Below are 27,714 nucleotides of genomic sequence, written 5' to 3' on the forward strand. Positions count from 1 at the left end.
GACAAAAAGTGCTTCAGTGCTTCAAAATTTCCAGGATGATGACCGGTGCATTAATAGTAAAAATTCTCACTCACCAGCTCCCCATCCCCATATGGGGTTAATGCGCCTCCACAGTGTGAGCCCCTGTGTCGCTGCTGTAAAGCTGGTCCGGTTTAAATATCCATGGAAATCCTCATGAAAGATAATAAAATGGGGCAGAACATAGTGTAATCCAGTTTAAAAATGTTTATTTAAATGTTAAACATCGCTACTCACATAGGTACAATGAAAACCGGCATTAAAATCATTCAAAACAATGCTGTGTGTTTGAATTTGCCGCCTATGCCGCTGTGTACGAGTGGAAACACCTGGGGGCGTGGCCTCAGGTGTTTCCACTCGTACACAGCGGCATAGGCGGCAAATTCAAACACACAGCATTGTTTTGAATGATTTTAATGCCGGTTTTCATTGTACCTATGTGAGTAGCGATGTTTAACATTTAAATAAACATTTTTAAACTGGATTACACTATGTTCTGCCCCATTTTATTATCTTTCATGAGGATTTCCATGGATATTTAAACCGGACCAGCTTTACAGCAGCGACACAGGGGCTCACACTGTGGAGGCGCATTAACCCCATATGGGGATGGGGAGCTGGTGAGTGAGAATTTTTACTATTAATGCACCGGTCATCATCCTGGAAATTTTGAAGCACTGAAGCACTTTTTGTCACTTCCGTTCCGTTTTAAAGACATTTTACTGTTTTTTTCTGATTTTCACTTTTTCTCCGCTTATAACATCTTACTGTGGGACTTGCACTATATATTTACGATATACTTCCACGTAGCGATTTCAGAATCGCACGGATTATAAGATTGCAATCTGATGAGATTTTTTGTTTATATTTCTTCTGCTGTTGGATTTTAACACATTTGTGCAATATAGCTCCACTCAGCGATTTCCAAATCGCATACAATTTAGGAATGCGATTTTAACATTTGAAATTATATATATAATTTTGGTCTTTGTGTCATTATGTTTTTGTAATTTTTGAGGTTCACAAATAACACTTAGTGTATTGTATCTGGCACTTTTTAATGAATATTCTATTAGGTATGAAATAATTGTTTATTCACAGATCATCACGTATTTAGTTTTTGCGGTATTTTGATTACTGGATTTCTTCTTGATTGGCATTTTGCACATATTAATAGCAGGTGTGCGCCGTTTACTACCCCTTTGATACACCAACACATCATTCACCTTTCGGGGTGATTTTAATAGGTAGTGGCAGCCCCTGTCTTCACCACTAGGGCACTTACTCACTCACTTATTTATTTTAATTTAATTTATTTTACATTATCGTAATCACTTTTATACTTTATCACTCTATCACATTTTATTACTTTAATAGATCTAGGGTCCATAGCGCACCTTTACCCCTTTTTGACCTTTCCAGAGGCATGATGGGGCTTGTAGTTTTGCAATGGCTGGAGGTCCGCTAATTGCATATCCCTGTTATATAGGATCAAAGTAAAATCTGTTTCTTCAGTTTATTTCTGTACACATTTGGACCATGCAATTATAAAATTCAGTTAGCAGTTTAGCAGCTTTTTACATTTGCTTTTTTGTTGTTGCTTTTTGGTACAAATTATAAAGAATAACAAAGACCACCTTTCTATACAGTTTTGAGAAGTGTGCAATGTTTTTTTTTTTTCTTGATTACATTGAAACATCTATAGCCTGTCTGTCTTTGTCATTAGCATAGTGGCAAGTGATGTTGTAACTTGTTTGGTCTCTCAAGGACTCTAGATGGCAACACAGGCAATATTTATTTTGTTTGGTGTGGTGTTTCTTGCAATCAGGATGAATGCTCAGTCTAGTACAACATGACACAGCACTTTGATGGATTGTTTTAAACTTGGAAGAGCTGAAGATCTTTTACATGCTCCCTCCCTGCCTTGTTGTCAATAGGAATATGCTTTATAATCCTACATTCCTTATTGTACTAAAGGCAAATGCTAAGAACATTTAATATATTTAGCCAAATTAAATTTGGTGTCTTACAACTGACATTAAAGCAGGCAGTAATTTGTGTTGTCAGTAATTCAATTTTTCTTTTTTTTAGGGCTCTCAAGGATCTTGAAAAGTAGATTGGAAATGACAAGGAATCAGCTGGTAGACTGGGCATTGGCTGAGTACATGGCATTCGGGTCATTGTTGAAAGAAGGGATACATGTCAGACTAAGTGGCCAGGATGTTGAGAGGGGGACCTTTAGGTATGTTTTCTTTCAAATGTAACACACCTAGCAAAAACGTATTGAGCACAAAGCATTTATTTACATAATGAAGGCATGTTATAGCAATTATTTATAAAGGTGGGTGTCTGTTTACATTACTAATGCATTGGTAGTATTGTGCACTTCAAATGTTTTTCTTTAATCGTACATCATGGGAGACGGAGCCATAGTAATTACTATATGGATTACAGTCCACCTTCAGGTGTTGGACACTGGCACACCCTAAACAGGAAGTTGCCTCCCTGTATAACCCCTCCCATACTGGGAGCATCTCAGTTTTTTCACGAAGGTGTTGGTCACAAGTGAAGACGTACTGTACTGAGCTCCACTGAAGCAGTCCTTGCTGGGGCTAGCTATGCAGCCGGATCCATTCAAAGTGTCTTTTATGCCGCGTACACACGATCGGAATTCTCGTCGGAAAAAGCTCTGATGGTTTTCCCGACGCAATTCGGCTCAAGCTGTCTTGCCTACACACGGTCACATCAAATTCCGATCATTTATAACGCGGTGACGTATAACACGTACGACGTGACTAGAAAAAGGAAGTTCAATAGCCAATAGCTTCTGTCTCGTAGTTGAATCTGAGCATGCGTGATTTTTGGCATTTCGGAATTGCATACACACGATCGGAATTACCGATAGAAAGTTTTTCCGTCTGGAAAATTAAGAACATGCTATACATTTTTGGCTGGCGGAAATTCGGACACCTAAATTCCAGTGGAGCATACACACAGTCGCATTTTCCGATGAAAAGCTCTCATCAGTCTTTTTCTGGCCGGAATTCCGATCGTGTGTACGTGGCATCAGGCCATCAAATTGAATGGTGCCCAGGCCTTGTATCCAAAGAAACGAGGTTTTGCTTGTAAACACTTCTCTTTTTAGAGAGCTGGATCCCGAGATCCAGTACTTTTGGTATTAGGGCCATAAAGTTTTTTACTTTCAGGGTGCTATTACAGGTCCAGGATTGTGGGTTCCCTGAGGGTCCCCGGTTCCTGAAGGGTTGTTAAGGGAACCCACCGTGAAGGATGAAGATTGAGTCTGTTGGTTTTACGACAGAAAACACTGCGGCGGGAAAGTTAAGTGGAGTTTTCTTATGAAATGTCTCTATTAAAGTAAATGTTGTCATGCCTAAGTGTCACCACTGGGGGCTGTATGGAGCACGTACCTTCTCATGCTTTCCTCAGAGATAACGCTGTGTCACAGAAGCAGCAGACTTTTTTCCTCCGGCTAGCAGGCAAACTTCCGGTAGGTTTGGGGGGTTTTGCTTCCTCCAGACACCCCATCTGGGCTGAACTCTTTCCCTCTTCATGAGCCTGAGTATAAGGGAGAACTGAAAACGGTCATCAATGCTGTTTTCTTTCCCCGCCCCCTACTCGGCGGTGGCTTCCAGGTCCTCTCCATGCCATCCCTCCCTCATTCACAAGCCGATCCCGTTGGAACAGAGGTTTGCGCTTGCACAGGAAAACTCAATTTTTGAAAGCAAAAGGAGGGGGCACGATGCGGGGGCGGGGCTTAGCACGGCATTGGCATCCTCCAACGCGGGAGTGTGTTTTTAAAAGAAAAACTCCATTTGTGCTGGCTGCAAAATTGTCAGAGAGACACAAGAGCAAAGAAGAGCATGAAAGGTTTTGGTGACAGACATTTCCTATTTGACATATTTACTATTTGCATTGGCTGAGCATTAATAGCAGTGGCAGTGGCTGGACTATTGCTCAAGCAGTGGATGCAATTTCTTCTGGTAGTACTTCTGCTTTGTGCATCGGTCTAAGGTCTGAAGGGGGGGTTAAAACACCCCCAAAAATGAGCTAAAAGGGTCTCCCTCAAGCTCTGGAAAGCCTACTCATCTCTACAAATGACATCCTCCCCTGAGAGAGGGTGGCTGGTCGGAGTGAGCATCGGGGGCCATGCAAAGTTTACAACTGTTTTTAACACTGCAGCCCCTGTTTATTTTACTAAAAAGATATTTTTTCCTCAGCCATGATAGGTTTAAAAAAAAAAAGTTGAGTGACTTTAATCGCATCCCAGTATGGATCAAAATTCGACAGGTTCTCTTCCATTACCCAGGACCCTCAAACTCAGGAACTAGGGGCAGGAGAAGACAAATTCCCTCGGGACCATGTTGAGACTGATGACTCCTCTTCTGAGGCATCAAATGCCGGAGAATCTGCTGTTTCAATCTTAATATTGATGGGACAATTTCATGCTGAATTGTCCACTACACATTTATGTACCCTTAACTGAGTGTTTGGGTTCACTAAAGCCTCTTCAAGCTGTGCATGTCTTTTCCTGTCCATTCATTGTTGGAAAAGCTTTTTTTGTGTCTGAGAGGATCACTCAGATGAGCATGATTTTCCCTCCTAAAAAGTTTTCACACTTTATCCTATAGTGGAGGAAATTCACTAAGTAGGGTATACCAGCAATTAACGTGGTTATATCCTATGTGAATAAGAGTTTGACTTGTCCGGCAGACAATGCTCAAATGCTTGGGGAACCAATGGATAAAAGTTGAAATTCCTATTTAAAAAAAAAACACTTTTTTTTTTCTCTGGCAGATTGTGTCTCAGCCTGCACTGACAGTAATTGCTTAATCGCTGAGAGACCAGTTTAAACGGGTGTTCAAGGTTTTCCTGCTCAGCCGGCCCAGGATCTGGCAGCTTTATGTTTGCAATAGTTGCTATGAGAGATTCTATCCTTCAGGCCTTGCGCCCTTGGCTAAGCACCATGCAGAAGCTCCTAGCTAGTCTTTCTTTTGCAGTAAAACAGCTATTTGGGGATATTTTCGATAATACATCCAATGAAATTCTAGTGGGAAAAAGTATCCCTTTTGCCATTTAAGAAAAGGAGTAAATGTATTTTCGTTTTTAAAGCTCCTTCTTCTGTGCCAGGGGCATAAGCCTCCAGGCAGTCACGATGGCTTCCGCCATCAGGTTAAAAAGGTAATACTCAGGGTTAACCCCAGGGACAAAAGAGGTCTTGGGGGATGAAACCTACAAGATACTGAAGCCTCCTTATGAGCAGGCACCCCTTCTCGCTCAATAGGGGGAATTTTTCTGCAGTTCTCAAGAATCTGGCAGGAAGAGTGTCAAGATGAATGAGGGACTTCCTCAATAGCTCCAAGGTACAAATAAGAGTTCCCATCTCCTCGTTTTCTCAGATCAAACGTTCCTAAGGATCCAGAGAAAAAGGTCTCTCTCTGCAGCATTGGACCATCTTTTGGCAAAAAGTGATCATGGTGGCCCCCATGTAAGAACAGAGGTTGAGGTTTGGTTAAATCCAAGTGGACAGTCTGGATCTCAAAAATCTAAATTAAATTCCTGAATATAACCACTCTTTTTTCGCATGGAGTCAATCCAATCAGTTATCTCCATCTTACAAGGAGGAGAACTTCTGGCGTCAAAGATGCATACCTCCATATGCCTATTTCCTCGCTCAGTAGTAATATCTACTTTTCAAGGTGGAAAATCTACATTTTCAGTGTGTAGCTCTGCTTTCCGGTCTAGCTACTGCACCTTAAGTGTTTACTAAGGTTCTGGCCCCTCTTCTTGCCAGATTAAGGGCCCAAGGTATAACGATTATGATTTACCTGGACGATCTGTTCTTGATAGTCCTGTCGGTAGCCTGCTTAGACCAAAGTATGGTCACCACATTCAACTACCTGCAATATCTAGGTCAGTTTCTCAGCCTAGGAGAAATCTTCTTTAAAACAATGAAAAGGGCTAAGATACTTGGGACTGATCATAGGTACACCCCAAAAAGGATATTTATTGTTGCCCCAGGCAAAGATCCGTGCCATAAAGGAACTGATTTAGGTGGTTGAAGCAAGATGAATTCTTCAATTCAACTTTGCATGAGGTTGTTGGAAAAGATGGTGGCTTCATTCAAGGCCATTCCTTATGCTCAATTTCATTCGGGACTGCTGCAAAACATTATCCTATCGGCTTGAAACAAAGGGTTCAAGTTCTAGATTGTGTCTGACTCCAAAGCTTACGGCCACATCACCCTGAAAGTGCCTGATCTCGTCTGACCTGGTTAGCACCTGGATGAACCATCTGGAAATACCAGGTACTGTAGGCTGGGTATGCTGGAGCCTCAGTTTATGGTTACTATCCAAAAATCTGCAAAGGGGAAAATCCTTCCTTCAGTTACCACGGAAGTGGCCCGGATCAGAAATGATGTTGCCCATTAGCATTCTAGAAATTCAGGCAGAGCACTTGGTTCTGACGGCCTGAACATTTCGTTTACGGTATTGTCCTGCCGGGATTCAATCCAACGATGCCACAGCAATGGCCTATATTAATCACCAAGGAGGCACAAGAAGTTGTGCGGCCCAGAGAAAGGTGAATCGTATTCTATCTCGGGCAGAAAACAATGTACTTTGCCTTTCGGCTGACTTCATTCTAGGAATAGAAAATTGGCAGGTGCACTACTTGAGTCACCAGCAGTTGTTCCCGGGAAAATGGTTCCTTCACCCCGATATCTTCATGTCAGTATGTCCAAGATGGTGGATCCTAGACCTAGATCTGTTTACGTCCAGGTTCAACAAAGAAATCGGCAACTTTGTGCCCAAAAAAAAGGATCCGCTAGCATGCGGCACAGATGCCTTGCTATTCCCGTAGAATCGGTTCTCACTGATTTATGCATTCCCTCCTATTCTGCCTGCGTCCACGACTTCGCAGGATCAAGCAGGAAGGGAAGTTGTTGATTCTTGTGGCCTCCATCGGGGCCCAGGAAATCTTGGTATGCATGGATCGTAAAGATGACATTAGGGGACCTATGGACCCAATCGCCACGGCCAGACCTTCTTTCGCAAGGTCTGGTATTCCATCTTACTTTACAAACGCTAAATTTAACGGTTTGGCTATTGAGATCCAGACTCTGAAGAAATGTGGGCTGTCAGGTTCAGTGGTTTCTATCTTGGTTAACGCAAGGGAGCCGGCCTCCATAATTATATATTATGAAGTCTGGGAAGCATATGTCTCCTGGTGTGAAACCCCAGGAAATAGGTCAAAGGTAGAATCCTTAACTTTCTGCAGATGGGGTGAGAAATAAAGCTGGCCTTGAGTGCTTTCTAAGGACAGGTCTCGGCTTTATCTGTATTATTTCAACGATCACTTGCTGCGCTTTCTTTGGTTCGTAACTTTATTCAGGGGGTAACACGGCTTAATCCCTGGTTAGGTCACCACTGAATCCTTAGGACTTGAATTTATTTTTTGGCGGCATTACAAAACAGCTTTTTTTTGGACCGATATGACATATTCCCTTGGTCCTTTTTTCTGGTAACCATATCTGCTGCAAGAAGGGTATCAGAATCGGCTGCTTTTTCTTGTAAAGAACCATATTATTATTATTGTTCACAAGGATAAGTTAGTATGGCGTCCTTATCCTAAACTTTTACCAAAGGTAGTATCAGGTTTTTTCTAAACCAGGATATCGTTCTATCTTAATTTTTTTCCAGAATCCTGTTCTATGGAAGAAAAATCTCTACATTCTCTTTTTTTTTTTGTTATTGTAATCTTTATTTGTATATATTTCTTAGCATAACAAAAGGAAAAGGACAAAAAACAAAAGACAAATACAATTTAGGAACCGCAGTACAGAGCTGTTCACTCATGTGTCTGCACAAAATACAAAATTATTAGGCCCGATTGGCCATCCAACATATAGGGAATGAGAGACAAATATGTTAACTTTGTGGTTATAAGAACGTATGAGTCATATCACTATTAATTTGTCTCTAGCCCTGCTACTATGCGTAAGAGATATAAGATAGTGCACTCATAACAGTTGTGTGAATATTCCTGCAGCACGTACCTCAGATGGTCAATTCAGATCGGTTGTTAATTATAATAATAATTATAATTATTCTCCTCCTGTTGGGGTAGGGACTCTTGGTTGTTTGTCAGTATCAGCCCCCACAACATAGCGAAGCCAAGTGGCCCATATTCCATACCATTTGTCATGTCTGTCCTTGCACTTCTCTATCCATTCCTTTGCAGCCATAATATCATTCACCAAACGGATCCAATCCGATCGGCTTGGGATTTTGGCTACTTTTCCAGTGAATGGGGATCAATCTCCTAGCCGCATTTAGAAGATGAGGTAGTACGGACTTTTGGTAAAGGCTGAGAGGAATGGTGGGGACATGCAGGAGGAAACCTATTGGAGAGTCAGGAAGGTCCATATCTAATCTAGTCTTGCAAATAGAATCGCAACTTAGGGCACCATATGTGTAGGAAGCAACCCCTTTGTAGACATTCCTGCCAGAATATACCCGCTGAGGAAGTCGGGTATATTCTGGCGAGTTTAGTGGGGACCCTGTACCATCTAGTTCAGGGGTGGCCAACCAGACGAAGACCAAGAGCCACATTTTTTACCGAGTTACCGCAAAGAGCCACATCATACGCATGGGCACACATGAACATCACCCCATCCCTTCCTCATACACACATACTTTCACACACACACTGCACACACTGTTTTAACACTACAAAGATCACAGGCCAGTCATTTTCATCAAGTCAGTAATCTTCCTTTGAAAGTACATCCATGTGACAGAAGACAGCAGCTCATCTAATTTCCAAAATACAAATTGTCTTACAAACAGTGAACTGGTCAGGATAACAATAAACAGTTAATGGGTCTTCTAGCCTGAACTAGCAGTAAATTCTTCCAAAAAACATCTCAGAAAGCATGCAGCACACACAGAGCTCTGGATAAATAAGTGAAAAGAAGCTGAAATGGTTAACAGCCAGCAGTGTGTCACACTATCAACAGACAGAGAATGTGCTGAGCAGATCTTATCAGTGTTCAGGTGAAACAGTTATTAAAAAAAAAAAAAAGTACAGAGCAAGACAGAGGGAGGACAGATCAGTAACCTGCACACTTGTGGTCATACCTTTTTGTATCTCATCGGCTTCAGATACAGCTTGTTTCTCCTTCCTCTGCCCCCCTTCAGCCTCACTCCAGCGCCTATGTATTCAAATGTGGCGGGCTGGGGACACTACATGCTGATTGGCTGATGATGTGTGGGAGGAGCGGAGGAGTGCAGAGACTCGGGCTGCCTGTCACTAAACCAGCCCACTGAACCATCGGCCCAGTCCGAACGCAAAAGCCGAATGAACCAGCCCGAACGCAAGAGCCGCAGGAAACCGATCAAAGAGCCGCATGCGGCTCGAGAGCCGCGGGTTGGCCACCCCTGATCTAGTTAGTAACTTAAACCCGCTCTCTTGCATTTTCTTATCTACAGAGCTGGAATGAGTAAGGCAGTATAAGTGGTCTAGCTGCACGTCAGTAAATTCATGATTTAAGACTCTTTTCCACTCTCAAATATGTTTTTTTCCAGGGGTACCTCTCTCAATAACAGCTCACAGAGGACAGATCTAGACTGCTGTATTGGATTGGCAGACATGCACAGCTTCTCAAAAGGGGTGGGGGAGCGTATGGCTTGGTGTAAACCATGCGCGAAGTGCTGAAGCTGCCCATGTCTTCATCTATCTAGCGGGAATCTACTGTATTTGCGATCTGAGTTTCTCCAACTGAATCAATCCCTGGTCCTGGAAGAACCGACCGCATCTTATTTCACCATCCGCCATCCATTTGCGAAAGAAAGATGGGTGTTCCCCTGGGGCAAACCAGGCGACGCCTCCTAGGGGTGCCAGTGGGGAATATTGAGGTGCCAGCTGTCTGGAGTTGTTTAGGGTATCCCATAGCTTTAAAGCATGAGCCGTCAGTGGGAAGACATATGCAGACATGCCGCTATACGCTTGGGGTAGCCAGGAGCCATGTAATAAGTTGCGGCCTGCCAGAAATTTTTTTAATGATACCCAGACCCTAGTGGATACCCCGTGGTGCTAGTCCAATATCCGCTGCAGGGCGATCGCCTCATAATATTTGCGTAAATCTGGGAAACACAGGCCCCCCAGCCGCTTCGGTCTCTGTAAGGTGCAAAGTGCCAATCGAGGGCCTCGCCTCTGCCAGATATATTTTATGAGCTCACTGTTAAGGCTCGAAAAGAAAGACCTGGGTAAAGAAATAGGCACCATTTGTAGGTAAAACAGGATGTGAGGTAGCACATTCATTTTTAGCACACTGACTCGGCCCATCCATGAAAAGGACTCCCTATGCCATCTATGTAGATCTGATTTTATAGTGGATAATAGCTGGGTGTAATTCCTATTATACAACTGAGAACAGAAAGGGGTGAGATAAACCTCCAGGTAATTCAAGTGACTACTTTACCAGGTGGAGGAGAAAGAGGATTGCAACCGTGTACGTAAACTTGGGGAGATGTTCAGGGACAAGATCTCCAACTTAGTGTATTTGATTTTAAAGTTTACAATAGAACTGAAGGTCTGCAATTCATCCATGATATTGGGGAGAGAGATCAGCGGGTCAGCCATCCTAAAACAGGATCTCATCAGTGTACGCCGATAGTTTGCGTTTCTGTGGCCCAACGCCAAAACCCTTAATGTTAGGGTTGGCGTGAATCTTGTTGAGCAAAGGCTCCACGGTGAGGGTGAATATGAGTGGGGATAATGGACACCCTTGTCTGGTTCCATTCCTAATAGGGAAGGTGTCGGGAAGAACTCCGTTCACCTCGACTCGGGCTTCAAGGTGGCTATATAGTGAGAGTACCCAGGATAGCATTTTAGGGCCCAACTGCAGCTTTCAGTACAGCGTGAAGGTATGTCCAATCCATCCTGTCAAACGCCTTCTCTGCATCAGTGGAGAGCAGAAGACGGGGTGGATGTCGGTCTGTGTCTGCGCCCAGTGGATCAACTGAATGGCCCGGTTAGAATTGTCTCTCGCTTCCCTGCCGTTAATAAACCCAGTTTGGTCTGGGTGTATGATAGACGGCATTATGGGTTGTAGGCAGTTCACTAAAATCTTCCCCAAGAGCAGGAGCGGTATTGGTCTGTAGCTACTATGGACCGTGTGATCTTTCCCGTCTTTGGGCAGTACCGTAATCTGGGCCAAAAGTCCCTCTTTGGGCATGGTGGTGCCCGAAGCTAGTGCGTTAAAATAGGTACACATGGGGCCAGATAGTAGGGGAAGAAAAGTGCTATAATATGTATTTGTGTATCCCTCAGGGCCTGGGCTTTTCCCTTTCCGAAGGTCTTTAACCACAGTTTCTAGTTTGGTTTGGGTAATGGGAGTCTCCAGACATTTGCTAGATTGGGCAGTGAGTTGGGGGGCTTGGCCTCTGCCAGGTATTCCATGATATGGCCTTGCTGCTGGTCTTCTGTCAGATTGGGTAGTGTGGTAGGAAGGCAGGCTAGTGGCCTGCCATCTCTTTAGGGCTCTGGCTAGCAATCACCCACATTTGTTCCCGTATTCGTAAAATTTATGAGAGACATGGCGTAGGCCGACACGTATCTGGGTGTCTAGTAAGGCGACAAGCGCCATGCGGAGGGCTTGGAGCTCTGTCGCCAACTCCGGAGTCAGACTACGTTTATATTTAAGTTCTGCAAAGTGTATTTTCCTCAAGAGGGATTAAACACTACATTCTCTTGATGTGGCAAGAGTAGTCTACTTAAAGACGACTGCTCAGATTCAGAAAACAGATGTTTTGTTCATATTGCCTGAAGGTCCTAAAAGAGGACAAGCATCATGGAAATCTACTATTCTAAATGGATATGACAAGTAATCGTTCTAGCTTATGGTTTAAAGAGGAAGTAAACTCTCCCACTCTGATGCGTCTTTTCATTTAGTCCATTATAATAAGTAATTATCAAACTATAGCTACTGTAATCCAGCCCAAATCGCATATTAATTACTGTTTAAAGAAACTTTAAAAAACTTGTTTCCAGGGGATAGGCAGCACCATCTTAAGTATTGTTTTCTGAGTCCACAGTGGAGTGTATTTCCACCCTTACATTGAGCACTTCCTCTACTGTTAACCAAGCCTCCTTCTCAATCCAACGTTTCTATGGCATCCCTGCTTCCCTGCTCATAGCTGACTTGTTTTATTTCATAGTATTTACTTGTGCCAATTATCTAGAGTTTGCCTTTGTCAATCTTATCAGGCTCAGCTGATAAGACTGCAGTAATGCTGTCCCATGCCCTGCTTTACACTGCATGTGATGTCACATGGTCACATGTTGTGTAGGAGGAAGCTCTGAATGATCATACAGTCTCCTGCGATTTCAGTGTTGTGTGCCGTAGGAAGTCCTGATAATAGATAGACAAAGTACACAGAGTGTGCTGTAAATCAGGGGAGATCTGGGCATGCTCAGTGACATCATTCTAAAGAACAAAAAGGATTACAACAATACTAAGCATGTAAAGAGATATCTACAAGCAGTGTTCATTAGGGTTTTTATGCTGATTTACATGGGACAAAGTTGTGGGGGAGAGTTTACAACCACTTTAAGGAGGCAGTTTCTACCCTCTCAAATCAAAATGCACTCCTCTAGGGCTGTTAGTGCTTTGTGGGCAGTGCATCACCAAGCCTCCATGGCTCAAATCTGCAAAGCCGCATCTTGGTCTTCAATCCATGCATTTACCAGATTCTATCAGGTGGATGTAAAAAGACATGAGGATGTCACCTTTGGGCACAGTGTACTGCAGGCAGCAGTATAAATCCTCTGATCTCATGGTGCCCTACTTTCTGTCTCCCTCCCCTCAGTTGACATTGCTCTGGGACATCCCACATAGTAATTACTATGGCTCTGTGTCCCGTGATATACGATTAAAGAAAATAGGATTTTTATAACGGCTTACCTGTAAAATCCTTTTCTTTTGAAGTACATCACAGGACACAGAGGTCCCGCCCCTCTTTTAAGTATACACGTGTATTGCTTTGCTACAAAACTGAGATGCTCCCAGTATGGGAGGGGTTATTTAGGGAGGCAACTTCCTGTTTAGGGTGTGCCAGTGTCCAGCAACTGAAGGTGAACTATAACTCGCATAGAAATTCATATGGCTCTGTGTCCCGTGATGTACTTCAAAAGAAAAGGATTTTACAGGTAAGCTGTTATAAAAATCCTATTATTCTTGTTAATTTTATACTCAGCAAGTAGGGTTTAAAAACAGCTTCAGTCTATTTCAGGCTGGAGGAAGTGGTGCTTATGCATTACTACCATCAAATTTGTATTTCTGATTATAGAGAATATGTTTATAATGGGACTATCTCTCTGACGCCTGTCATATTAGTCCTCACCCACCCAGCAGAGCATCAGGCCTTGTCACAATAAGCCTTTACCCAGTTTGGACATTTGTCCTTTCACTTTAACACAATCCTCTGCCCTAAAGAGCCTGGGGTTTGAACCCCTCTAATTTTTACAGTAGGGGATTCATTATGCTATGTAAATAAATTCCACACAGGAAAAATTTAATTCATACTTATTAAACATTGCATTTCTATTGACATTATTTAATTCCATCAAAATGGTTCAAATTTTCCTCTTATTTATTTGCTGATTGACTCATTGCTTCTTACATTACAACACTGGGAATAAAATACTGTGAGTAATTGTGTAATTAGAGCACCCAGACTTCTCACTTAGCACATAGGAAGAAGAACTTAACTGGTAACCTCAGGACAGAAACAGGTTGGCATCTACAATTAAGATTATGCACATGTCAGCGTATATACTGTAACTGACCTAAAGAGTATTTAATTTTTTGCAACAAAAGAGTAGATAGTTTTATAAAGTTGGCCTAACAGCTTTGCTGGGATAGAGAAATAAAGAGTGACAGTAGGACTGAAATGCCTATCCTGTAGAAAATTCTGCACCTGACGACTTGAGTCATACACTCAGTTTAGGCCTTTGGTTGCATTACCTCCTTTAACTCTTTTACTGCCACTGATGTAAGGCATATAGTGGATCAGAACTGCTTGCAGCTGGTCAGGTCTGTCTCTCTTACTTTGGTTGCACCCCTCCATTCTTTTACAGACTCTGAAAGCTGTAACAAAAAAAAAAGTATAAATTCATTGAAAAATTGCAAAAATGTTGTGGCCAGCTGAGGTCAAAAGTAGAGCGTTATGCCCCATGGCAAGAGGGTTAAAATAAAAGGGTCAGCCTCTAAACTTGTATCTTCCAAATAACAGGCAAAAAACGGTAACCTGGAGCAGCATTTTATTTTGGAAAGGTGAATATACACTCACCAGCTAGTTTATTAGGTACACTTTCCTATTACCACTTTGGACCCCCTTTTGCCTTCAGAGCTGCCTTTAATTCTTTGTGGCATACAGTGCATCTGGAAAATGTATTCACAGCGCTTCACTTTTTTCACATTTTGTTATGTTACACCCTTATTCCAAAATGGATTCAATTCATTATTTTCCTCAAAATTCTACAAACAATATGTAGTAATGACAACCTATCAGGTGTTTGTTTGAAATCTTTGCACATTTATTTAAAAAAAAAATCACATATACATAAGTATTCGCAGCCTTTGCTCTGACACTCAAAATTTAGCTCAGGTGCATCCTGTTTCCACTGATCATTCTTGAGATGTTTTGTCAGGAAAGGTTTCATCTGCTAGTGGCACTGTCAGATCTTTGGGCCGCAGTACTGGTGTCCACCAACGAGTGTCTCCCAGCACTCTGGCATCAGCTCTTTCAATCAGGTGTCACCTGAGACTGATTGCAGGAGGTGTTTATACCCGGAAGATGCTCATACATTTGACTTAGTATTGTCCTTGAGCCCTGACCTGTATTTGTGATCTTGTTATCTTGAACCTGTTCCTCCTGTGATCCTGTTATCCTGAACCCTGCATCTGTCCCTGGGCCCCTGTCTTGCTGACTTATCCCTTCCTCCTGTTGTCCTCTCCCTGTCCTGTCCTGCTCCCTGTTCAATCTCATTGATCCCTTGTGTATGACCCTGGCTTCATTATGTTTATGATTATATCTCATCCTGCACTCACGTTTGGTTTAGAAAGTTATTTGTGTGTGTCACTGTGGTTGTTTGCTGGTTTGCTTTGTTTTTGACTTATCCTTTTAGTAAATATTACTTTTTCACTTTACGCGCGTTTTTGGTCTTCCCATTTTCAGTCCACACATTTCTGGTCACACCTTCTTTATGCCATGTTTCTACAACTTAATTGGAGTCCACTTGTGGTAAATTCAGTTGATTGGACATGATTTTGAAAGGCACACGCATGTCTATATAAGGTCCCACAGTTAACAGTGCATGCCAGAGCACAAACCAAGCCATGAAGTCCAAGTAATTGTCTGTAGACCTCCAAGACAGGATTGTATGGAGGCATAGATCTGGGGAAGGGTACAGAAAAATGTCTGCAGCATTGAAGGTCCCAATGAGCACAATGGCCTCTGTCATCAGTAAATGAAAGAAGTTTGAAACCACCAGGACTCTTTCTAGAGTGGGCCGCCCAGCCAAACTGAGCAACGAGGGGAGAAGAGCATTAGTCAGAGAGGTGACCAAGAACCCAATGGTCACTCTGACAGAGTTTCCAGTGTTTCTTTGTGGAGAGAGGAGAGCCTTCCAGAAGAACAACCTTCTCTGCAGCACTCCACCAATCAGGCCTGCATGGTAGAGTGGCCAGGCGGAAGCCACTTCTCAGTAAAAGGCACATGACGGCCCCCCTGGAGTTTGTCAAAAGGCACCTGAATGACTCTCAGACCATGAGAAACAAAATTCTCTGGTCTGGTGAAACAAAGATTAAACTCTTTGGCCTGAATGGCAAGCATCATGTCTGGAGGAAACCAGGCACCACTCATTACCTGGCCAATACCACCCCTACAGTGAAACATGGTGGTGGCAGCTTTATGGTGTGGGGATGTTTTTCAGCAGAAGGAACTGGGAGACTAGCCAGGATCGAGGGAAAAATTAATGCAGCAGTGTACAGAGAAATCCTTGAGTAAAACCTGCTCCAGAGCGCTCTGGACCTCAAACTGTGGCAAAGGTTCAACTGCCAAAAGGATCCTAAGCACACAGCCAAGATAACAAAGGAGTGACTATGGGACAACACTGTGAATTTCCTTGAGTGGCCCAGACTTGAACCCAATTGAACATCTCTGGAGAGATCTGAAAATGGCTGTGTACCGACACTTCCCATCCAAGCTAATGGAGCTTGGGAGGTCCTCCAAAGAAGAATAGAGAAACTGCTCTAAACTAGGTGTGCCAAATTTTTAGCATCATATTCAAAAAGACTTTTGGTTATAAATGGTGCCAAAGGTGCTTCAAAAAAGTATTGAACAAAGGCTGTGAATACTTATGTACATGGTATTTTTTTTTGGTTTTATATTTTTCATAAATTTGCAAAGATTTCAGACAAACTTCTTTCATGTTGTAATTATGGGGTATTTGTAGAATTTTGAGGAAAATAATGTAATTAATTTAATCCATTTTAGAATAAGGCTGTAACATAACAAAATGTGGAAAAAGTGAAGCGCTGTGAATACTTCATGGATGCACTGTAGATTCGACAAGGTGTTTTGACATGATAGTATCACGCAGTTGCTGCAGATTTGTCCCATTCCACCACATCCCAATGGTGCTCTATTGGATTGAGATTTGGTCACTCTCATTTTCATGTTCAAGAAACAGTTATGACAAGAAAAAAAAAACCCATAGAGCAGTGGTCATCAACCCTGTCTTCCGTGCCCACTAACAGGCCAGGTTTGCAAGATAACTCAAATACATCACAGGTGATATCAATTGCTGCTCAGTGATTGCAGTATTCTAGTCTGCATCTCCCCAATACCCCTAATACCACCACCACCACCAGCCTGAACCATTGATACAAGGCAGGATGGATCCATGATTTAATGTTGTTTATTCCAAATTCCGACCCTACCGTTTGAATGTCACAGCTGAAATTGAGACTCATCAAACCAGGCAATGTTTTTCCAATCTTCTGTTGTCCAGTTTTGGTGAGCCTGTGCGAATTGTAGCTTCAGTTTCCTGTTCTTAGCTGACAGGAGTGGCACCTGGTGTTGTGGTCTTCTGCTGTAGCCCATCTGCTCCAGGGTTTGATATGTTGTGTGTTCAGAGATGGTATTCTGCATACCTTGGTTGTAACGAGTGATTGTTTGAGTTATATTATTTGTTACAAATACATTACATCATGTTAATGAATACAGAGCTGCATTATTTTTCTGCATAGATTTCAGCTTTGAAGTCTCCATAAGAAATTTCTGTATGGATGTAACTGTATGCCTCTTTCCAAAGCAAATCTAAACACTGAGTGGCATAGCACATTCCATGCAGAGCATAGCCATAGCCCCTTTTTACCTATATTGCCTACATGCATATGTTACACATTTCAAATCTATTTCTCTTTATGACTAAGAAGTGTCTGATATGCAGAGGTCTGCTTATAATTTACTTAACCTGTACCATGCCACCTGGTTTTAATGACACTATTAATTGGCACATATTTGAAAGGGCAATTTGTCCCTGACATACATTGCAGCAAAGAAGGGTGCATGGAGACCATCATTTTCACTTTGTTTGACACTGGCAGCTCTGGAGCAAGTAATCCACATAATAGGTATTATCAGTGTAATAGTCCATTTTGCATGGGCGCTCGCAGAGCCGAACATATTGGTGTGATTCAGTCAGTTAGCCTCACTCATTACTCAGAGAGTTAATGGATTACAGTAATTGCTTCAGTCATCTCTGTTTTTCATAATGTGCCTCGGTGTCCCATTCTAATGCTGATTAATGAACCTTCTGGGCTTTGGCGGGAGGAGGTGTGCTGGAAATATCCTCAGCTTTCATATATCCATAACAATCCTTGTAAAGGGCCATGCAATATGCTAGCAATATGGCACTGTGTCTGCTGGTTAATGAAATATAGTATTGGTGCAGTGTGTTACTGGGTGTCTTGGTTTAGCTTTATTCTTATTATTAATAGGGTACATGCCAATACCACCAAATTACTTTTTTTTTGTTTAAAAACAATAAGAATAAAACATCATTTTTGTGTTGACTAGTATGATGGTGTTTCCCAGCTCCCCTGTGTCCCTGCAGCCGGGCCATGGATCACATTATTTGACTACTAAGAATATATCTCCAGATTCTTGAAATCTTTTGATTTTATTATGTACTGTACCTGAAGATATACCGTATTCAAACAATTTTACACTGAGGAACATTATCCTGAAATTGTTGGACTTTTTTTTAGACACAGCTTTTCACAGATTGGTGAACCTATGCCCATCTTTACTTCTGAGAGACCCTGGATCTCTAAGGCCCCTTTTACACAGGCTTTCCGATCAGGTTCGCCTGTTGGTTTTTCAGGCGGTCCTGATCGGAGCCTCAATAGAGCGGCGGATGTCAGCGGTGACATATCTGCTGACACCCGCTGCTATCCGATCTGTTCCTGTCCGTGAAATCCAGGCGGATGGTGACCCTATTTTCCATCTGTCTGGAGGGTCAAATCGGATGAAAACGCACAGGTGGTCCGTTATCATCTGATGTCCCATGAGGAGAGCGGGGCTCTGACAGGTCTTTCTCAGCACAGTGAGTGGAGACAGACCTGTCATCTGCCTGCTCAGCGTGGATCAGCGGAGCGATACCCCGCTGAGCAAGCGGACAAGCCTGTGTGAAAGGACCTTAAGATGCTCTTTTTATTACCAGTCATGTTACTGTCCGGTTGCCAGTTAACCTAATTAGTTGTAAAATGTTCTTCCAGTTCTTCCTTGTTAGTACCACTTATTTTGCTAGCTTTTTGTGGCCCTGTCCCTACTTTTTTGAGACGTGTTGCTGCCATCAACTTACTTTTTTCTTAAAATGGTACATTTTCTCAGTTTAAACATTTGATATGTTTTCTATTTTTTATTGGAAATAAAATATGGGTTTATGAGATTTGCAAATCATTGCATTCTGATTTTATGCAAATTTTACAGAGCGCCATAACTTTTTTGGAATTGTGGTGCGGGGGGGGGGCGATTAGGGCGGAGCGGTGCGGCTCTTAGTGTGTTAATGGACACACAGACTGGGGCTCAGGAGTGAGCATGCACAAGTACTAGGTTGCTTTGGGGGAACTTGGCGGGGAGGGTTGAGGGGGGGAGCAAGGAGCACTGTCATGGGACCCAAGAAGAGGAGGATCGGGGCAGCTCTGTGCATAACCATTGCACAGGGCAGGTAAGTATAACATGTTTGTCATTTTAGTAAAAAAAAATTGAGCATTTACAAACACTTTAAATAGTACAAGTTTGGATTTATTCATGATATAAGTTTAATAACCTCATTACTTATACCATTCTAACCATATCATACTCTTGATTGGTTGTCATGCATATTTTTATTTTAAATGGGTTTGCTATATCATATTAAACCCTTCAGTGTGGTGGGGATTGTAAAGGTCATGGAAACATTTATCAAAATACCAAATGTATGAAAGCGCAATAAATTACCTTTGGCCAAGGAATATGTTCCTGGGAACCACAGGTCTTGATACCTACAGACAGATTTAAGAAAATATGCAGTTCTCTGTTGCATGCTTTGTTTTTAGGAATTTTCTGCAATACATATGGTGACTATTCCATAAATGCTCAACAAGTTTGATGCACACGAGTATTTGTTGTATTAAAACTGGAGTCTAAGCTGTGCGGGAGCTGGTGGATTTTCTTGTCCTCATCATTTTGTGGCCATTTCTAGTGTATCAAAGGAGAGAACGGTGGTTGCGTATGCAAGCACCATGTCCTATATTTTAGGCTGGGCTCACACTGGCATACAGAGCTGCTGACAGCAGGGGTTCCGGTGCGTCCCTGTTCACCATTTTGAAATGGACCAGAAGACGCACCAATTCACTCCGGAGCTGCTCCCAAGATGTGTGAACCGGCTCCTTTGAGAGCCGGTCGCAATCCCCTGACATGCAAATTGGATGCAGGGGAAAACTCCACCATCAAGGTGCCCAAAGATCCACTAGAACACAATGTTAAAAATTCTACCATACAGTTTGCATACACTATAAAGATAAACTGCTGGTTTTGTCTGTGTGTCTGAAAAACTTTTTTTTTTTTAAATTTGTTACATTTAAATGGATAGTTGACATAAAACTTATAATTTTATTTTTTGTTATATCTCACTAGCTTCTTAATGTTACTAAACCCACAACAGTAAAATCAGTCTGCATATGCAGTAAAGCATGCTTGTTATACTTGCTGTGGAATCTAAGGGGTTAATCCTCCATATCTAACTGCCCCCAATTCATCTGCTGACAGCACAGAGCCTTAGAGGCACTCTGCACATTGCTCAGTTTGGCGTTTATTGCTAGTGTGTTTTTTTTGGGCGGGTGCATATGATCAGCTCAGGGCCAATTAGCACTGTCCAAACAGAAAGTTTGAATGGTTCATGCAGTCAGAGGAGAATGAAAATTCCTCCTACAAGCTTTAACCAGTGTTTGGCTGGACATTGATAGAAGTCACAAGACTGCTCTAATTGCTGATAAGAAAGGGTATTTAGCAGTTTATATTTACTAAAACAATTGCATTCCCTGTGTACTGTAAGAGACCACATATAGTGAATGCATGCTCCTGGGTTTAGTAACACTTTAAAAAGTGTCTCCAGATCCTCCTGCCCTCCTATCTTGAAGTCTCATTTTTGCTGCATCTGTCAAAGGCATGCTGCATTCTTTATATTGTAAGAAAGTTGATATATAATGCAAAAAGTACAGAGGCTCTCCTGTAATGGCCTTGACAATAATGACCAATATATTTAAATATTGTTATGTATTGTTGCAATAGGAGAATCTTGGTTCATCCATTGACTATGCTTTATTTATTTTTTTGGTAAGCCATCGCCATCACGTTTTACATGACCAGGATGTAGATCGCCGGACTTGTGTGCCAATGAATCACCTCTGGCCAGACCAAGCTCCCTACACTGTATGTAACAGCTCCCTGTCTGAATATGGCGTCCTGGGTAAGTTATACCATCCTGTTAAACCCCTTGCCATTATCCTAATCCGATTTTATTCATTTATTTAGTGCTGTAATGAGAAATGAAATAGAACTAGATGGGGGGGGGGGGGTGCACTTCCCTTAGTACCAAAAGGCCACTTATCTAAAAAGCAACCTTTATTACAGGGGTACCCAACCTTTTGAGGAGCGAGGGCCACTTTAGCGACTTGTTAACCGGTCGCGGGCCACAATGCGTGCAAAGGGCGGATGGCGGACAGATCCCCTTCTGTTTTTTTAAGCAGATTGGATTACAGATAGATGGGTGTAAGCAGACATGAGTCTGTTTACATCTGCCGCTCTATAAAGATGAATGGAGGGTCCGCCCGATGGGACTGATTGCGTGAAAGGGGCCTAAGGCTACTTTCACACTGATGCACAGCAGTTTACCTGCATCTCAACTGACCTTGATCTTCACTTCTTCCTCAGGATTCCTAGAACTGGTTGCTGCTGTTCCCCAGGTGGTTATAACTAGGGCTGGTACTGCTGTTGGGTACTGCCTGCTGGTAACACTCCGCCTGTGAAGGAGCCAGCGCTATACAGGAAGCATCGGCTCTACTTCCTTTGTTCACGCATATGCTCCGAGATGTTGGGTCACGGAACCTGTGAACTGGGCTTGCCGGTCGGCAATCTCAGAGTAAGACGTGGTGGGCCACATCGGAGGACGCCACATGCCCATCAGAAAAGGTGAAACTTCTAAACCACACACTCAACCCTAAACCCAAGTCTAAACCACAGCTTTAACATTAATACTATTGCTGACCTATCCTAACCTATACTAACACTATACCAGGGCAGTAATGCTGTTGTGCTGAAAACAATCATGAAAAAAACTGCTATATTACTAGTAAAAATGTTGTTACTGATATGCAATGTGCTAATTTCTCTTTAATTAATAACTTCAACCATGTATGATTAATACAGACACATAATTAGACCCTCCATCCAGACAGATATCACTTTAGAATGTTCCAGTACTACATACTAGAGCTGCGATCTCGTCCCCCCCGACGATCTCTACTGCTGAGAGTAGGCGATTCTTTCATATAAACAAGTGGAGAGATTATATGCTCACTCAGCTGTCAAAAGAAAGAATCCCGGGCAGTCTGCCACATTTAGAACTTGAAACATTGTAACTAACGCTTCTTAGATCAAAGGGATAGAACTTCTTGTGTAAACAAATAATCTGGGCAGTCTGCCAAGCTTTCAACAATGTGTACATGCAGGAAGTTTAACCACTTAAAGTCTAAATCTTTTTTTGACACATCTTCTGACACCTGTCCCACAGTCCAGCTATGCGGGCGCACGAAAGACCCGCCCCGCTCCCCCTGTGACGTGTCCGTGGAGACTGCGGGGAGGGGAGAGGGGATCTTCCTTCCCATGCCACGCCGCCAGGGGAGGAAATGGGAGCTGAGTGCCTGTAAAAACAGGCTACTCGCTCCCCCCAAAAAAAATTATATGCCAAATGGGGCATGTCAGGGGGTCACCAGCACTTAAAGCGGAAGTTTCATTTTTGGGTGGAACTCCGCTTTAAGTTATATTTATTAAGGCAGTATAATAAGTCACAATGTATTAAGTATAGCAACTATTTAAATAAAATATTGTAACTGATCTGAATGTGATGAACTAAAATCTGGTTTCTGTGGGTAATGCCCTCTTACTCATATTGCAATTTGTACTGATGTATTGGGTAAGCCTTCTTGTGTGTTTCCCTGTAGCAGAAAATAAGTTACCTCATCATTTTACATTTATCACTATGCCTAAATAAAGAGCAACATATGTGCAGATAAACCTTCAACAAATTAGTCATATTGCAAGTTTCTCAGCCATGTCTCAATGTTCACAAATGGGCTCATAATGCTGAAGATTAAATTACACTTGGATTAAGTGCTGCCAGGGGAAATTTCACTTTGTATACTCTTTGGAATTAGAATATATTATGTGCTACAAATATACATATAGGAAAAGAGCAGACAAAATATTGTAGCCTGTGTATGTGGTTTTAATGGTAATATTTTTTTTTTTTTAAAGTCTAATTGAACATTCAGTTAAAATTGGCTATATATATTTCAGGTTCATCAAAACAAAAGGTCTGCAAAGCCATACAACCCCCCCCCCCCCCTCCTCTACCCCCTCACTGAGTAAGAGCCAGAACTCGCAAATTAGCAGGGAACACAAGCGTTGTTGATTGCAGAGCTATTGGTCTGATTCAGCAGGGGGCATATTGGACTGTTGCAGTGAGACCACTGATTCCTCTGTAACAGCGGGCAGGTAAAATTGCCAGGATGGCAAATATGTGTGTCCCAGATTCAGGCTCTGTGCCGATTTGTACCACTAGGGGGAAGTGCTGAGGGACATGCAGTGGTAGAGTTAATGAGCCCAGCTAAATTAAGTTGGCTCATTAAAACTTCTACAAAAACTCCCAGCATGCAAAGGGAGTTGCTCCATCCTGGAGCCAGTTTTGTTTCTGTTTAGACTGGGGAGCGTGAGACCACGCCAGTGTGGGGAGACAACGCCTGTGTGGCAAGCCTCTTTAACAGGGAGATAGGTGCTGGGGACAGCACAAGGCTGCATCTAGCTGATAGCCAGGGAAACGTGTGTAGTAAGTGGCCGAGTTGGAAATAATTTTTTTTTGTTGAATGTTTCTTTTTGTTTTGCTGTTTTTGGACCATTGTAAATAGTGTAAATAAACCACACTTTTGTTTTTTCACCTTCACTGTTTGCTGTGCCTAATTTTTGTGTAGTGAACCCATCCAGGGGGCTACAGACACCTGTTGCCAAGCTAATCCTCTCACAGTTGGTGGAGGAAGCCTGGGCAGTTTTTTTTAGTGGCCAGCATGGAGGAGATACTGAGAAAGTAGGCTCTAGCAAATACATATCAACAGCAGACAAATGCAGGTTTGCAAAAGCGTCTTGCAGCTCTACAGCAGACAAATGCAACTTTGCAACAGAGCCTCTCAGCTCAGAAGCAAGCTCACCAGCAGAGTTTGGATGCTTAGCAACAAGCCCAGCAGCAATCTGACGTCCGCTTCATAAACCTGTTGCAGAGACTCCAAGAACAAATAGAGGCATTAATGCAGCTACATCCGAAGACCAGTAAGGCAAATGGTTCCACTAATACTACATCATTTGGTGTGAGCCTTTTACTGCCAAAATTGACTGGAGAGGAGGATCCGGAGGTGATTTTAAACCCATTTGAAAGGACTGCTGAAAGGGAAAATTGGCCTAAGGAGCAGCGGGCCGGACTGGAGGCCCATCTGTTTTCTGGGGAATCACAGAAAGCTTATTATGACCTAGAGCCTGACCAAGCAAAAGACTATTTTGTGCTAAAAACCGAAATATTGCTCAGCGTATACATAACTGGACTTTCCGGCTTGGAAAATAGCCCAGGTCTCAAATGTATGATCTCATTCGCCTAAACAGGAAGTGGCTGCAGCCAGAGACTTTGACCGCACCAAAGATTGTGGAGGGTGTTATGGATCGGTTCCTGAGATCTGTTCTTACTGCCATCCAAAAGTGGGTAAGCCATGGAGACCCAGAAATGTCTGACAAGCTTGTGGATCTGGTTGAGAGGTACTTGGCTACGGAGAACCTGACTGCCTCTCCCAGGGACTCAGGGAATTTCCACCCTAAGACCAGACCATCCCCAGCAGCGGGTAAGAGGACTCCAAGGGGTGAGGATGGAGGAAGTGAGAGGGCGGGAGTGCTACCTAATGTCTGGCGAGAGCAGCCCTGGAAGTCAAGGCCACAAGAGGCAGTGAAAAGGATTATTTGCTACCGCTGCCGGCAAGAGGAACATATTGCAGCAAATTGCCAGTTGTGGATGAACCGATGCAATGTAACTTTCTAAGGGCACTTTCACCCTGAGTCGCTGGGGCATCGGCGGTAAAGCGCCGCTATTTTTAGCTTTATTGACACTTTTAACCCTCACTAGCGGCTGAAAAAGGGTTAAAAGCGGCGTTGCCCATTGGTTTCAATGGGCAGGGGCACTATGGGAGTGGTGTATACACCATTTCTAAAGCGCCTCAAAGATGCGGCTTGCAGGACTTTTTTTTACTATCCTGCCAGCTCACCGCTCGAGTGTGAAAGCCCTTGGACTTTCACACTGGAGTGACCGGAGAGGCGCTTTGTAGGTGCTATTTTTAGTGTTATAGCACTTGTAAAGTGCCTCAGTGTGAAAGTAGCCTAAGTGTCAGACGTCAGTCATTGTTTGTAACAGTTGCATGCACTGCCACTCGGGGAATTGAGAAACATGTATGCAAAATGTATATTAACGGTAGACATGTTCTGTTGCTGGATTAAGGTAGCCTGGTAACTTTGATAAAAGCAGAGTTAGTTACTATAGAGGTCTCTGGGAATAACAAGGTGGTTGTTACTTATGTGCATGGGGACACTAAAGAGTAATCTGTGGCTACAGTGTTTTTTGAGACCCCCAAAGCTAACCTCTCTCATCAGGTGGGGTTAGTGTCTCACTTACCACATGATGCCATTGTGGGGAGGGATTTTCCAAAGTTCTGAGAAATCTGGGATTGTCCTGAGCCCCCCAATGATGCCTCTATAGACCAGGAAGGTGAATCCCAGAAATCCTCTGAGATGGTGAGAACTCGCCAGAATTTCCCTTGTCAGTATTGGCAGGGAACACCAGAGAAACTGGGGAGGAGCCAATATCCTCAGATGAAAACATGCCGTCTGTTGAGTTTTTGGGTCTAGAGGTTCACAGGGAAAATTTTACCACAGAACAGTTAAAAGAGCCCACCCCAATAAAAGCATGGGAAAATGTGGTAAGAATAGATGGTGAGCTAGTGAACCCGGATCTACTGTATCGAGTGGTCAAAGGGTGGAAAATAACATTGAGCAACTTGCGGTGCCCAAACCTTACAAGAAGTTGTTGTTGGTGTTAGCCCATGGGCACATTCTTGGAGATCATTTTGGGGCAGAGAAAACTCAAGAGAGTATTGCAGAGATTCTATTGGCCTGGGGTCATGAAGGAAACAAAATTATTATTCCTTCTGCCCTGTGTGTCAGAAGTCGGCATCTATGTCACATTTCCGTAACTCCCTGGTACCTCTTCCCATTAAGGTCCCCTTTGAGAGGATAACAATGGAATTGGTAGGTCCGATAATGAAGTCCGCTAGGGGGCATCAGTACATTTTGGTTATACTGGACTATGCCACCCGCTATCCAGCACGATTCCTCTTCGAAATACCTCGGCCAAGACAATAGCCAAAGAGCTATCTCTTGTTTTTAGCCACATGGGTATTTGCAAGGAGCTGCTTATGGACCAAGGTACACCCTTTATGTCCCAGGTTATGGAAGAGCTATGCAAGTTGTTCAAAGTGACACAACTGGTTGAAAGTTCAACACAACCCTAAAGCAAGTGTTAAAGAAGGTGATGAATAGAGATGGAAAGGATTGGGATGTCTAATACCCTATTTGATGTTTGCCATTAGGGAGGTACCACAATTTTATACATTGTTTTCACCCTATGAGTTACTCTATGGGAGACATCCAAGAGGGCTGTTGGATATCGCCAAGGAAACTTGGGGAAAATGAGAGTTCTCCCCACAGGAGTGTGATTGAGCATGTCACCCTGATGCAAGATTGCACAGGTAATGCCAATCTTAAAAGAACATTTGACCCAAGCTCAGTTAGCACAGCAGAGAATGTACAATCGTGGTGCCAAGATCCATACCTTTTCCCCGGGGGATAGCATATTGGTACTAGTCCCTACGGTTGAAAGCAAATTCCTGGCCAAATGGCAGGGCCCATACAAGATAATTGAAAAAGAGAGTGAGGTGAACTACAGGATCAGACAACCAGGAAGGCGAAAGCTGGAACAGATATATCATATTAATCTGTTGAAAGCCCGGAGGGATAGGGAATCCATAGTAGCAGAGACTTTGTTGTCACCAGCTCAGTCTGATTGCTTGGTTCCTGAGGTTGGAATAGCAGTCACCTTATCAAAACCCCAACAACAGGAGGTTAAAGAGTTTGTACTCCGTAACAAAGAGGTTTTCTCCAAGCTGTCTTGACAAACATCTGGGGTAGAGCATGACATTATCACCCCAGGTGAAAGGGTAAAGCTAGAACCCTATGGAATACCAGAGGCCCATCGGGAGGCAATATGTGGGGAAGTTCAAAAAAGGCTTGAATTGGGTGCGATAGAGGAGTCCCAGAGTGACTGGTCCAGTCCTGTCGTGTTAGTGCCCAAACCTGATGGGGACTGGCTGTTTTGTAACGATTTTCGACAATTGAATAAAGTTACAAAATTTGACACCTACCCAATGCCACGTATAGATGAATTGATCAACTGGCTAGGAACAGCCCGATACATGACAATGCTCAATCTCACCAAAGGGTGTTGGCAAATTCCCCTAGTTGAGTCAGCCAAGGAGAAAACTGCATTTGTAACCTCAGATGGGGCATTCCAATATAGAAAAATGGCATTTGGGCAACAGAATGCATCAGCAACATTCCAGCGATAAATGGACAAGATCCTGAGGCCACACCAGAAGTATGCTGCGGTTTACCTGGACGATGTGATTGTCTATAATACAGA

At 43.0% G+C, this 27,714-nt stretch overlaps 1 protein-coding gene across 4 annotated transcripts in view; it reads left to right on the top strand.

Moving 5' to 3' along the window:
* The window catches only part of OGDHL (oxoglutarate dehydrogenase L), a 344,487-nt gene that overhangs the window by 251,858 nt on the left and 64,915 nt on the right, over positions 1 to 27,714 (top strand). For all 4 annotated transcript variants that reach the window (XM_077454880.1, XM_077454883.1, XM_077454884.1 and 1 more), the window contains 2 exons: positions 2,110 to 2,260; positions 20,993 to 21,120. In XM_077454880.1, coding sequence (XP_077311006.1) covers positions 2,110 to 2,260; positions 20,993 to 21,120 — 279 coding nt within the window. The remainder of the gene's footprint in view (positions 1 to 2,109; positions 2,261 to 20,992; positions 21,121 to 27,714) is intronic.

This window comes from Lithobates pipiens, unplaced genomic scaffold (genome assembly GCF_037356315.1).
Source record: "Lithobates pipiens isolate NorthernLeopardFrog02 unplaced genomic scaffold, aLitPip1_a1.2 Scaffold_25, whole genome shotgun sequence".
Taxonomy (NCBI): Eukaryota; Metazoa; Chordata; class Amphibia; order Anura; family Ranidae; genus Lithobates; species Lithobates pipiens.